Source organism: Danio aesculapii, chromosome 24 (assembly GCF_903798145.1).
Source record: "Danio aesculapii chromosome 24, fDanAes4.1, whole genome shotgun sequence".
Lineage (NCBI taxonomy): Eukaryota > Metazoa > Chordata > Actinopteri > Cypriniformes > Danionidae > Danio > Danio aesculapii.
Genome location: NC_079458.1, coordinates 22,870,596 through 22,884,264, shown reverse-complemented (window position 1 = coordinate 22,884,264; position 13,669 = coordinate 22,870,596). Strand labels below are relative to the sequence as shown.

Here is a 13,669-nt window from a genome sequence, read left to right as displayed (position 1 = left end):
GGATTAAGCCAAAAAGAAAATGAATAAACGAATGAATTTAATGAATCATTATAAAATATAATAGAAATAAAATATATTTTAAAAAAAATCAATTATACTTCTAATATTTCTAAAACACTTCTTATAGTTGAACTCACTGAACATTAACTGCCATCAGAAAATTGTGAAAATGGGAATGTTTTGTTAAAAGGATGGTTTATCCAACATGAAAATGTTTCTTGATGAAAATATTTTCTCATTCTCAAGTGGTTATAAACCTTTAAAGATGTGTAGAAAGCTTTTGAAGAGATGAAGAAATGATCCATTGTTATAGGAATTCAAATAATATGGAAGTCAAATGTTACTGGTTTTCAGCTTTAATTCAAATATCTTCTTTGGTGTTGAACTGAAGAAAGAAAGTCAAACACAAGTGAAGGTTGAGTAACAGATGAATGGGTGAACTATACCTTTAAATTATTCAGATTTAAAGCCACTAGTCAGTTGATGAGTTTTCATCATCATCAGTGTTCATGCTTTATTAATTTGTTAATGCAGATGGGCAATTGGACAAAGAGCCCTCTTAATATTTCAAGAGTTTTGACATCATTGTTCTCAGGAGCTCTGGGAGAGTCCAAGAGCAGATGGCTTTTTATAAATGTGTTTATATAAAGTGTAACAAATATTCATCCTTTCACGCCCTGCTGTTTGTTTGACAAAGAGGAAAAAAAAAAACTTGGTGTTTTGCCTGCCATTTCTTTTGTGGTTTGTTTGGATGGTGGGGTCTAGATCTGCTTAAAGCATGCTCACCGTATGGACTGTTTTTTTTCTTCTTTCCTTAAAGAAACTGACTGGCTTCGAGCCAGCACTTCATGCTAAATCACTTTTCACTTCACTGCTTCCTAACAGGGAGAAATAAATTTAAGCATTAGGGCTCCTCTGTCCACTCGCCTGCATTTACGGCTTTGGTGAGAAAGATCTTTAAGCCTTTGCTGAGTGTTCGCTGAAGAGGATGAATTCATTTGGCAGAAACAGCCGGATTACTTTTCATAAGTATGTTGGTGTTACTTGCATTTGTGCTTGCTGAAAGTCTACTGAACAGATTATAGATCCTTAAGAGTTGTAGATTTGTGTGTCAACATTTTAATACCGACAAAGATATTCAATTAGCCTCATAGTAAACTGCCTTTTTATCTTCATGCACATGTAAAGGCATAATTAATGTTTAAAGGCAAATATGCGTCTTTTTTTTCATTTAAACATTCAAAAACTACTAGAACATGTTATATATTGTGACGTGTGTACTTACATTATCTGACATATTTCAATAAATGTTCAAATCCAGAAAAATAAACAATTTTAACTAGTGCTGTGTCACCACACTAATGTCATCATACACCCTTGATTTGGTTTGGTTTTATAGAAAACAGAGAAACACTAAAGATGCTTTAATATGTCATGCTGTATTAAACTAGGCAGAGAAGTATTATAACAGAATATTAATATTTATTTAATATGATAAAGAGTGCTGCTTTTTCGGCACTTGTTCAAGATCGAAAAAAACGACAACAATAAGTGGTGGACTGTGCCATAATAAGCTCTGCTGTTTTGGTGCCATGTCATGCTCGTCTCTCATCAGCAATCGCTTCAGCAGTCTTCTTTCACTTCAATAGCTTTCAGCCTAACTATGTTTCATTTTACCATGACAATGAGGTTTGAAAATTTTAGCTCAACCATGAACGGGATTTCTAGAGGTTCCCATAGGATGTAATGAAGACAACAACTCCCATGATTCCACACTTGGTCAAACCGTCATCAAAATATGCCATTGTTTGTTGTGAATACATCCACTCTAGCTGCAAAAATGCTACACATTGATTGACCAAGATGGACATTGTATTTATTGAAAAAATATAATAAAAACAATAAATATAATGTGTAGCATTTATATACAAGTGCTAATGAACAACTGATTAAATGATCAGAAAAAAACACACTGTAAAAAACTTCCGGTACCGAAAAAAAGCTGGGGTGCCGAAAAAAAAGTAAAATAACCACCATTAAATTACAGAAATTTACCATAACATAATGAATTATTAAAATGTTGAATTACAGAAATTTACCATAAAATAATGGACGTTGAATTACAGAAATTTACGTAAAGGTGCAGTAGGTGATTGTCTTGAGAAATATTTTTTGTTGTGCTGGTTGAAAATCTCTTCACAGTGCAGTAGTAATGATTAAAGTAAATGATCTAAATGTGTTTAAAAGTGTGTAAATGTGTTTAAAATATGTATTTTATATTCTGGGGAGGGCATAAAACTAAAAAATGTTCATCTATTTAAATATTGTCGGGCCGACATCTCCCATAATTCCGATAAGTAGCTCAAACTGTTTGTCAACAAACGTAGATTTGGGCTTCTGTTCATGCATGGCCACCATTAGCGCGTGCACGTCTGCATGTGAGCCGCACGTTCACGTCCATACGAGACAGTCACAGTTGCAATAAAATCCAATGCTGGATTGAACTTTTTAAAGTCTTGAATCAATATTGGAGTTACTTTTGCACGCTGGAGAAAGGCCGACACCATGGCTGAAGTATTTCTGTTATGTAATGCTATGTTTTAAATTTATTTTAGTACCACAAAGCTGATGTAGATTGTGTTGTTATGGATGGGCTATATGCACAGAAGTGCTGTTCAGCCACTGAAATCTTCCGGCGAAAGTTTAATGTGGCTATTTTCAGTTTCATAAGGGCCTTTTTACAGCATCGATAATGTTGATTTTTATTTAGTTTAAGAACAAAACATCAGTAAGTAGCGCTATTCCTCCTAGCCTGCTTTACTGTGGTGAAGTTGCTTTTATATTCACATTGGTTCATTTTTGAACAATGACAGCCTCCCTATATTGTTTGCCATGCTTCTCTGAATATTCGCTCTGAAAGAGCATGTAAGTATGGCTTAGTGATGAGTGTAAATCCTGCACACCGCCAGCCAACCACTAACTACATTTCTAACTGGTGAATGACAAGAACTAGTGGGTTGTCTGCTCTCATGTCGCGGTGCGCGCGTTCGAGATTTCAGGAGGAATGGCATTGAAACACAGTCCCTCCCCTGCCATCCAAAGATAACATGCTAACCGGTTAGCATTTTGGCAGATCACCTACTGCACCTTTAAATGTAAATTTCCGGCAAATTTCTGTAATTTAATGGGGCCATTATTTAACTTTTTTTTTTTTTTTGCACCCCTGCTGCCGTAAACAAAATGTAAACCTACAGTTCAAGTACTTATTTAGTAGAGTGGCACATCTTGTAAAAAAATTTTTTTAAATATTAATACTATAGAAGTTGGTTATATTTGATGTATTTATTAGCTGTGTAATTTAAACTTTTCACTTTAGTAAATTTTAAAAAATGTTTATGAAAGAAGCCTATCAATTCTCTTTATAGCTGATCTTTGTTTAGTTCTTTTTTTATATCTGAGTGTATTTAATACCCTCAGTTTGATGCTCAAGAAACATCGTATTACAAGTTGGGTTCATCCTAAACTGAAATCTTTTTCAAAGAAAGTTTTCAAAAAATAATCAAGTGCAAAATTAGCTGCATTTCCATTAGCTGCATTAATGTCTCAAAAAAAAAAGCCTCAAAATGCATCCTTCATTTCCCAGGTAATGAAGTACACAACCGGTGGATCCTTCGCAGCCTCTAACGTTCCAAGATTCATTGTGCGCTGATATCGGCAGGATGTTTTTAAAAGAAAACTCTGGATTAATTGTATGAATTAGGTTTTATTCTACTTGGAAATCTAAACACGTTAAACAACAGAAAGAGTATGACATGTCTTACTAAAGAGGGATTTTATAGACAGTTTACATTTTTTATGTATACATGTACTGTATGGATCTAAGGAATTATATTTCCAGCTTCTGTAAACCTTACTTTGCCTTCAGATTGCTTAAAATAAGTTTTAAAATCACAAAAAAAAAAATTATTACCGTTTATTAACGGCAGCTGTTACGGTTGCTACAGTAGGTGATTAGATCTGTCTTCTGTAGGTGAGATTGTCTAACTTCAAAATGCTCGGTTCGGCTTTTGTGGACTTTTGAGGATGCAGCCTCTGAAATGAGACACAGCTATTGAGTTTTACAGCAGCTGACTGCAATATTGGTAACCTAGTAACCAAGAGTAAGCAAGGCATCATCAGCAGAAACTAGGGGTGTTCAGTTCCTGATTTTTTGGAGTCGACTCCGATTCTCGACTCCTAATTTTGGTAAAATCGACTCAGGAATTGACTCCATTTACTTTCACTTAAAATAGCGCAAGGATTAAACATGCTGTATAATATTTCACTTTATACATGCAGTTCTCCTCTGGTCAGACAAAAACAACAGTTTCAATAATCTGCAGTCAAAATAAAATAGTTATCAGCCTATAATTTTTTACAGCATATTTTAATTGATAATTTTGAAAATTACATTGCAATTCTGGAGACAGAAAGTTAAAACATCAGTTTATTATAGAAATATTTAATGAAAAGACATGTAGCAGTTCTTTAACAAATAAAAAACACCCCAAACAAAAATAAAAATCATAAAATAGCCTAAATATCTTCTTAATACAAATGTTTGATACTTGAATACATAGTACAGAGTGAATGAAATAATCTGGAGTAGCAGACGGTCTGCAGTTGTTAATTTCTGTATTTTTTTTAAGGCAACAGACACTTTAACTGATCAATAAACAAAATAGCTTTTCAATTTGATTTAATGACAAGTTAGATATTGACCCCCTGCATGAAATGTTTAACTTAAATAATTCATAACAGACCTAAAATAATAAATAAAAGCAGCGTGATAGACTGTGACTCAAAGCATATGTTATTGCTTTTGTTCTCGTAAAGGTGATTTTTTTTAAAAGTGTACTTTTAAATAACCTATTACTTTACTTTTAAATATCACTGTTTGCATTCAATGGAACAAAAGTGAGTCACACCTGTTTTTGAACAGCCTTGGCTATTTAAAAATCCTTTTTGAAACGAATTTCATATGTTATAAATTGTATCTTAATTTTAATGTGTGTAATTTGTAGTTATCTACAAAATAAACAAGAGGAATAGCCAAAATATTCGACCCCCCCAAAAAACAGGACATGTATTGTCAGATTTTGTCAATAAATAAATCTTGGCTACTTTTGTCATTATGATTAGTGTTTTTTAATAAATAATTTATTTATTTATTTATTTTTGAAATAGGCATAGGTTAAACATTTTACTTGAGCATATAGCAGCAACCAATAACATAACATCGTAATTTTACCTGCAGTGCTTATGTAAGACGTCGATCTGCTCCAAATGTACACACATACGTCCTATTTAATTTATAACACCGCAAACTTGATATCGCAGAGAGATAGGAATATATAGAAGTATATAGTATATATACTCGTGGTTGCTGAATTCAAAAGCAAAATCATGAAAACGTATGAACATGCATTCAAAGCGGGTGCCTTCGATGCTCATCGTGCTGAAGAATGAGGATTATAACTGTAGCATGTATCCGCTTCATTCAGGAGGCTTTGAAAAAACAGACTGAACTCTACGAGTCGATTTCTGTAATAGATCCATCAAGAGTCGAGGAATCAAGTCGACTCCGCATCCCTAGCAGAAACGGCTGATTAGTCACATGGGTGTAATGTTTTCTACATCAAAGTTGAATGTGTTTCCATCTCCTATTATTTGCATGAATCATTTTCCATACTGTGTAAAAAGCACATGTAGGACAGAGCAGTTTAAAGTGTATTTTACATTTCCTGTGCTTTTTTGCCGTGTTTATTTCCAGGTTTCTTGCTTTCCTTCATTTTCATTGTCATTGGTTTATTATACTAACCTGTGCCTTGTTTAGTTCCTTTATATCTCACTGTATTAAATGACCTCAGGTTCTGTTTTAGTTCAGTTCATGCTCAGCCATTTCTTGTATTTAAAGCATCCATGTTGAATAATATTAAGTTAATAAAATTCAATCACAAAAACAAACAAAAAAAAGTATTGTAAGCATAAATTTCTTAAAAATGTAAACTTAATTTTGCATACTCGTTTCATAATTAAATATCCAGTCTTTTAAACATGTTCCAGTTACAGACAAGCACCAGTTTAAGCCAGAGCCAGTGCTGTATCGTTTCCGCTATGATGACGGCACATACCACCCTCGCAGCGACATGCAGGATGTCATCTCCAAGGTAATCCAAACCCGCTATGCTCTGCTAAATGGCCACTTTCTCTTTTTGCCTCTTGGAAAAGTTTGGCATACAATAACAGATGTCCTTCTCGCCCTCAGGGTGTGAGGCTGTTCTGTCGACTCCATAGTTTATTCACACCGGTGATCAGGTAAGGGGCCAGTATTTGTTCCACCTCATTACAGCTGTCTCCAGTCACACCAGCTCTGCCAGGTGTACATTCGCACCCCTGGCACTTCTCCCTCCTCTCTAAAGATAGCACCTACTGGAAACATGGTGCTGATAAGCGATAAAAATCACAGTGTTGGAGGGCGTATTTACAATAACATCAGCAAATATTTCAATGAAAGCACTGAAAAAAAGAGAAAACAAATAATGTTCAGTTTCATTTAGTGCTTATTCCTGGATAAATTCAGTAATTCGTTGATTATTTTTTATTATTTACTTACTATTGAGTGAAGGATAACTCATGGTTGATGATTATTCAAATGATTAATCGAAAATCAGGCACTCGTGTCTGAAAAAAGGAAGCTCAGATTCATTTAAAGCTTTGTTTTTGGATTCAATCACAGATTTTTTCTTCATGCTAAACATTCAATCAATCATCAACTTAACAAGTTCCTGGAATAATTTACTAATGAATTTGCTGATTAAAACACATATTCTATAACTCAGTGATTAATTGAAAACAAGGCATTGAAGTCTAAGAAAAATCTTATTGATTACTACTTTGCTATTGGATTAAATGACTGATTCCTTAATTAATTGTGTGGCTATAGGTGATTAGATTTGATTTGTTAACATTAAGTAATGTTTTATGAACAAATTTCGGGAGGAGCACGCGCAGAAGTTTCAGTATCAAATATGTCATTTGACAATTATTTTATCATCCAATCAGTTCTTGACCAAACCCCTATATATACCAAAGCTGTCTTACCTGCAGCATCTTACGACTTTAGCATCCCTCCACCACCCCGTCACCTCACCTCTTAAGCATTTCAATCCCGGGGGGAGAGTTCTGGGGCCGGGTAAGAGGAATAACTCGAGTTTGGTTGTCTTCCCCGAGCTCAGAGCCCTCTCCCCGGACAGCACGCCAAATACAATTTATTCTGAAACTATTGCAAGTGTGAACTCGTGAAAACACTGAAAACAAGGCGTCAAAACTGAAACAAACCCTCTGCATAATGCTTTTCTTAGATTTTTTTTGTCTTGTTTCTTGTCCAAATATCTACAAATTCTTAATTCAAGAAGCATTTTGTAGGCAAGTAAACACATAAAATATTAAATAATATGCCATAATTGAGTGGGTTCTTCTTTAAAACAAACAAAATAATCTGCTAATGGTGTAAGCAAAATAATCTTGTGTTTTCATTTCGACACAAGATTATTTTGCTTGTTTTCAGGAAAAACTCAATTCATTTTGGCCCAGTATTTTTTAAAACAGGACAAAATTATTTGCTTGTCTAAAAAATGCTTCTTGATTTAAGAATTTTTAGATACAGTTGAAGTCAGAATTATTAGCCCCTCTGAATTATTAGCCCTCCTGTATATTTTTTTCCCCAATTTCTGTTTAACGGAGAGAAGATTTTTTTCAACACATTTCTAAACATAATAGTTTTAATAACTCATTTCTAATAATTGATTCATTTTATCTTTGCCATGATGACAGTAAATAATATTTGACTAGATATTCTTCAAGACACTTCTATACAGCTTAAAGTGAAATTTAAAGGCTTAACTAGATTAATTAGGCAGGTCAGGGTAATTAGGCAAGTTATTGTATAACAATGGTTTGTAGACTATCAAAAAAATAGCTTAAAGGGGCTAATAATTTTGACCTTAAAATAGTTATTTAAAAAAAAAACAACTGCTTTTATTTTAGCCAAAATAAAACAAATTCGACTTTCTCAAGAAGACAAAAATATTATCAGACACATTGTGAAAATTTTGTTGCTCTATTAAACATCCTTTGGGAAATATAAAAAAAAAGAAAAAAAAAAAGTTAAAAGGAGGGCTAATAATTCTGACTTCAACTGTACTTCTGAGTGTGCAACAGAAGAGTATGCAAGCTTTGGGACTACTTCCTTATTAACAGATCGCTATGTTGCTTAGTTATGAGCCATGTCAATCATCCACACATCATCCATATTTCTGTCATATTTAATTTCCTACCATATTAGAGAAGCAGCAGCAAGAAAATCTGCCATTCGCAAGTCTTTCATGCAGAGAAATCTCCTCAGGTCATTGTATAATTATGCATTCAGATGTTAATGTCCAAACACGTCTTTTTATTAGTTCACAATGTTGTTGCAGATGACATATAACACAGAAAATGTGATTTAAATATCTTCCAGTTATCTAGATATTTATTAACAGTCATACAAACAATTTTACAGAAGCCTCTTGATGGTTGGTCTTGCGTGTCCATCATGTTTGTAGTTTATTTACACTTTTCACCCACATTTGTGGTTCTTATCGAATTCATGTCCAACGTGCAATGTATTGTGGGCAATATCAGCGAGATATAAGAGTATTGACGAGTCTACTCTTAAAAATGTTTACCGTAAATAGTAAACCATCCGGGTGTCTTTGGCATACTGTTTTCAACATACTACAATTTGTGATATACTAATTCTGTTTTCAAATATTGTTTAGGATGGATAGTCTGCAAATTGGGACACAGAAAATACAGCACAGTGGCGTCCGTCATGTTTTAGGGTCCCCTTGAAACCTTTCGGTTGTGTTGCGTTCTTTTTGCAAGAGTTGTTAGAAAATGCTGTGCATTTTATTAATTTGCATTGTGGGAATTTTTTCTCTTTTATTGTGCATGTTTTGTGAGGATTTGCAGAATGTGTGAAGATCAGTGAAGAAACAGATGCAGATCTTTTCTCAGTTTGCTGGTGTTTTTTTGTAGTTGCATGTGTTTTTTTAAAATTGCAGCACATTAAGCTCTCTCGGTCACCATTCTGGTGTGTTTTGAGTGAAATGTTCAATCATTAGTAATTTATTAAAAACCAAGGGGCTCATTTGAACCCCTGTCACTGAAAACAGGAGGCTGATAAGTGAATTAAAATCACACTGACCTTTTCCACAATTAGGTTAGTTATAGATTTTTGATTGTTTTTGATTGTTTGTTTTGGGCACATAAGGCCATCATTTTGTAGCTTTTACACTTCTATGCTAATAATCAGATTCAGGACTGCACTACAATTGAATGGAAGTCTTAAATGTGAAACAGGTGCAATTTTTAGATTTTGGCAGCTATCAGGCCACAGGACATTAAATTCTGTGTGCAAACACAAGACTAATGGACTCAGAGGGCACATTTTTTGCTCTGTGATGGGATGGATCCATTTTCTAATTTTCACTGAATTCTTCATCTAAAATTAAACTTTAATTTTGTCATCATTGTTGAAGGCCTGATGAGCTGTACTGCAAATATGCAATCCCACAAATGTCTTTTTATTTTATAGGTTCTGTATTTCTCCATTTTTACTGACACCGCCCTTAAGAACCAATTACCATCCAAATAGGGCTAAAGAATGCCTATATGCCCACATTTTTCTACCCTGTACTAAGCATCTCTTCCTAGCACAGCTATAATTGGAGGATCCAGCTCTAGTTTAATTATCTGGTATTTCCTGCTGTTTGGAGGGGCTCTGGAGGGGCTTCACGCCCCCGTCTTACCCATATTAAAAAAAAGGCTCTTCTACACCCTGAAATCCAGGATGAATAACATTCCTGACATACTGTATAACAGCGAGAAGCTGAACAAAAAGAAAGTGTCCAAAAATGACCAAGATCTTGAGACTATTTGAAAGCTTTGGTTGACTTTGCACACACTTGTCCTACAGATTGCAGGGCTCTTGTGCCAGGCGTATGACTGCCTGTGGTAACGCTGTTTACCCTCATTTGTCACGCTGACAGTTCTGGGTACAGCTACAGAAGAAAAGGCTGGCTCCATGTCTGTAGCGGTTAAATCATGGCAAGGCCTGTCCAGCCTCACACTTCTGCTCTGTGATTAAAACAAATCCTTATATAATCGAAACAGAAACCGTGACACACACTTTGAGAGAGCAGCAGTTGCACATTTCCGGTCTTCTGGAGGTGTTTGGCTGTATAAAAATGGAACTGGATGTTTGTCTTTTGGACTGAGTTTGGTGCTGGAGTGTGTTTGAGTGCTGTAATAGGGGTGTGGGCCCCAGTCAAGCCCTTTGACCCAGTGCAGTGAGTGTCCCCCAAGAGACCCTTAGCTTCATGGGAAAATCGTCACTCCGTTTCATTTTCCCGTGGTCTGGAAGCAGCCACAAAGCATTTGGGCCTGGGGCTGAACTGAAATGTGCTGGGAGACACCTGCTGACTTCAATTGGAGCAGAAAACCATGTTGTGTAGAGAGTATAGGGATGATAAAACACAATTAAGTAATAAATATGAACTATTTTACATTGACATTTAATGTTATATATAAACAACAGTGGTGGGACACTACAGATGTGAAAGTAGTAGCCAAAGATGTCTAACTTTATGTTCCTATTTTTAATAGTGTCATTAAAAGCATCTAATTTTTTTTTTATTGCAAGACTATTGATTCAACCTTGGTCAGTGTTGACCCCTCCCCCCCCCCCTCCCCCCAGCTCCGCACCATTTTTTAAGTATTAAAAAAGACATTTGATTCATTTACTGATTGATTAATTAATTAAATCACTGATTCATTCAATATACAGGATTATATTGAATATCGAGGGAGAGTCTGTTTATTTCGATAATTTGTTTCCAAAAGTGAAACTTGTGTGTTATATTAGTTGACTACACACAAAGTTAAATATTTGAAGCCTTTGTTTAATTTTATTTTAATTATTATGGATTAAAGATGAAAAAAATCCAAATACAATATTTCACAAAATTGGAATATTAGAAAAGGTACACAAGTATGACCATAGGATTGTCAAGGAAGGCCAACTGAGGCTGGTGTCAGAGCACCAAGAACCACCACATACAGACATCTGCGAGACATGGGATACAGCTGTAGAATTCCATGTGTCAAGCCACTCCTGAACCAAAAGCAACATTAAAAGTATCTATGATGGGCTAAGGAGAAAAGTGCTGGTTTGTTGCCCAGTGGTCCCAAGTCCTCTTTTCAGATGAAAACAAATATTGTATTTCATTTGGAAATCAGATCCCAGAGTCTGAAGGAAGAACGGAGAGACACTAAGTCAAGCTGCTTAAAGTCCAGTGTGAAGTTTCCACAGTCAGTGATGGTTTGGAGAGCCATGTCATATGCTGGTGTGGACTTTTATCAAGTCCACAGTTAATACAGCTCTATACCAGGACGCTTTAGAGCACTTCATGCTTCCTACTGACAACAAGCTTTTTGGTGATTTTTATTTTCCGGCAGGACTTTGGACCTGCACACAGTGACAAAGCTACCAGTACCTGGTTTAAGAACCATGGTGTCCCTGTTCTTAATTGTCCAGGAAACTCACCTGACCCTGACCCCATTGAAAATCTATGGGATATTCTCAAGAGGAAGATGGGGGAACAGAGACCCTGAAATGCAGATGAGCTGAAGGCCGATATCAAAGCAACTTGGGCTACCATAACACCTCAACTGTGTTAAAGGCTGATCACCTCCATGCCATACTGCCTCAATGTTGTAATTAGTGCAAAAGAAGGCCCAACAAAGTACTGAGGACATAATACAGTATATTAACAGACTTTTCAGAAGGCCAACATGTGTTTAAGATACTTTTTTACTGGTCATATGAAATAATAAAATTTTGTGAAATATTTATAAAAAAATTTTATTTTTTATTTTGAATTCATAATCATTCAATTAAATCAAATAAAGGTGTGAAATATTTCACTTTGTGTGTAGTGAACTAATATAACGCACACGTTTCACTTTTTGAAAAAAATTATTAAAATAAATGGACTTTCCCTCGATATTCAACATTTTTGGCACATACCTGTGTGTTTTAAGTGAGATACTGATTTTTTAATACAACACTTTAAGTTGTTCCAACCCCCAGCCCTCAAAAGGATTTAATTTTGATTCATTTACTGCTTTGATCATTGATTCGTTTGGTTAAATTAGGTTGTAACATGCTATTTGTGTGATTTGAGTGCCACATTGAGCCATTAATTCAGTGACTAATCAAAAATAAGGCTTTTATTGCTGAAATATTAATCCAGATTCATTTACTGTCTTGTTACATCATTCATAGTGATAGGCAGTTCCAGATCAACATTTGATCAGCAAGAACATGTGCTGAGGGTCTTCTTTTGTCAAAAACGGTGGCCCCTTTTCAACTAACAAATTTTAGGTAAAGATCTTTTGAGACTTCTGAAAATCGAGAGGAAAGGGTAACTGTGACGTAAAAGCCCAGAACAGACCTCTCAAGAGATACTCAGGCGGATGCAAGTCAAGCCAAAGGTGAAAGGCGAGCTTGAATTGTGCGTCTCCTGAGGCTGCTGTAAAGACAAGACATTCTTGAACTGGTCAAGTCAAATGTTTGTTTTTATTTTCCACACAGGGATAAAGATTATCATCTACGAACATATAAATCGGTGGTGATGGCCAACAAACTGATCGACTGGCTTATAGCACAGGTACATTTTTAAAAAATTGTCTTGTAACTTAATATTTTCCACCTTTTCCACGGCATGTGTCTACTGTATTTCAAATTATGGGTTGCACTTCCTGTTTGGGGACCTTGGAATTAAAGGCCAATTCACACAGCACAATGAAAGTAGGCTGTTTAAGAATGTTGTCAATAAATTACTTGTTCACAATGCCTCAATAATTCATTCAATCATTGGGAAGGTAAGTACTACGTAGCACCTATTCCTTTAAAGACAGTGACCACCCTAAAGAACAGCTAAAGAACCTATACTAATGCTATACATCACTTAAATTCGTTCCCCTATGATTACAAGCCAAAGAACCACTTAGCAGACTAGTCACAGTGATACTGCAGAATTGGGTTCAGTCTGAAGTATAATGTAGTTCAGAAACTGAGAGGCACATTTCACATCCATCCATGTTAGAGAGTATATTGTGTTTGTTTGCCAAGCAGCTGAGTGATTCTTCAGAGTTTCCGCACTGTGGTGGCTGGACCGCAGTGTTTGTGTGTGTTAAATGTGGTTTTCTGGTTCTCAAGAGGGTGTGTGACATTTTGACCACTTGTAAGCAGACAAAGAGAGTGGCACTTGTCTTTTTTTCTTTGAAGGGTGACTGTCGAAGCAGAGAAGAGGCGCTGATCTTGGGGGTGGAGCTGTGCGACAATGGATTCATGCATCATGGTATGAGAGCTGTTTATTTCAGTGACTGTTTTTTTCTTCTCTTTGTTCCTATGTATATGAGTATACCTGTTAGTTTGATCATTTTTGACAGAGTATCTGTTTTAATGTTTGTTTTTGTATTGTGTCATATCTGAAATGAGAATCAAAAGTGTCAGCCAGGA

The 13,669-nt window shown here is 35.4% G+C and overlaps 1 protein-coding gene across 1 annotated transcript in view; it reads left to right on the top strand.

Moving 5' to 3' along the window:
* Positions 1–13,669, top strand: part of prex2 (phosphatidylinositol-3,4,5-trisphosphate-dependent Rac exchange factor 2) — a 288,313-nt gene that overhangs the window by 82,956 nt on the left and 191,688 nt on the right. The window contains exons 12-15 of the mRNA XM_056450252.1: positions 6,106–6,209; positions 6,308–6,357; positions 12,740–12,815; positions 13,436–13,508. Coding sequence (XP_056306227.1) covers positions 6,106–6,209; positions 6,308–6,357; positions 12,740–12,815; positions 13,436–13,508 — 303 coding nt within the window. The remainder of the gene's footprint in view (positions 1–6,105; positions 6,210–6,307; positions 6,358–12,739; positions 12,816–13,435; positions 13,509–13,669) is intronic.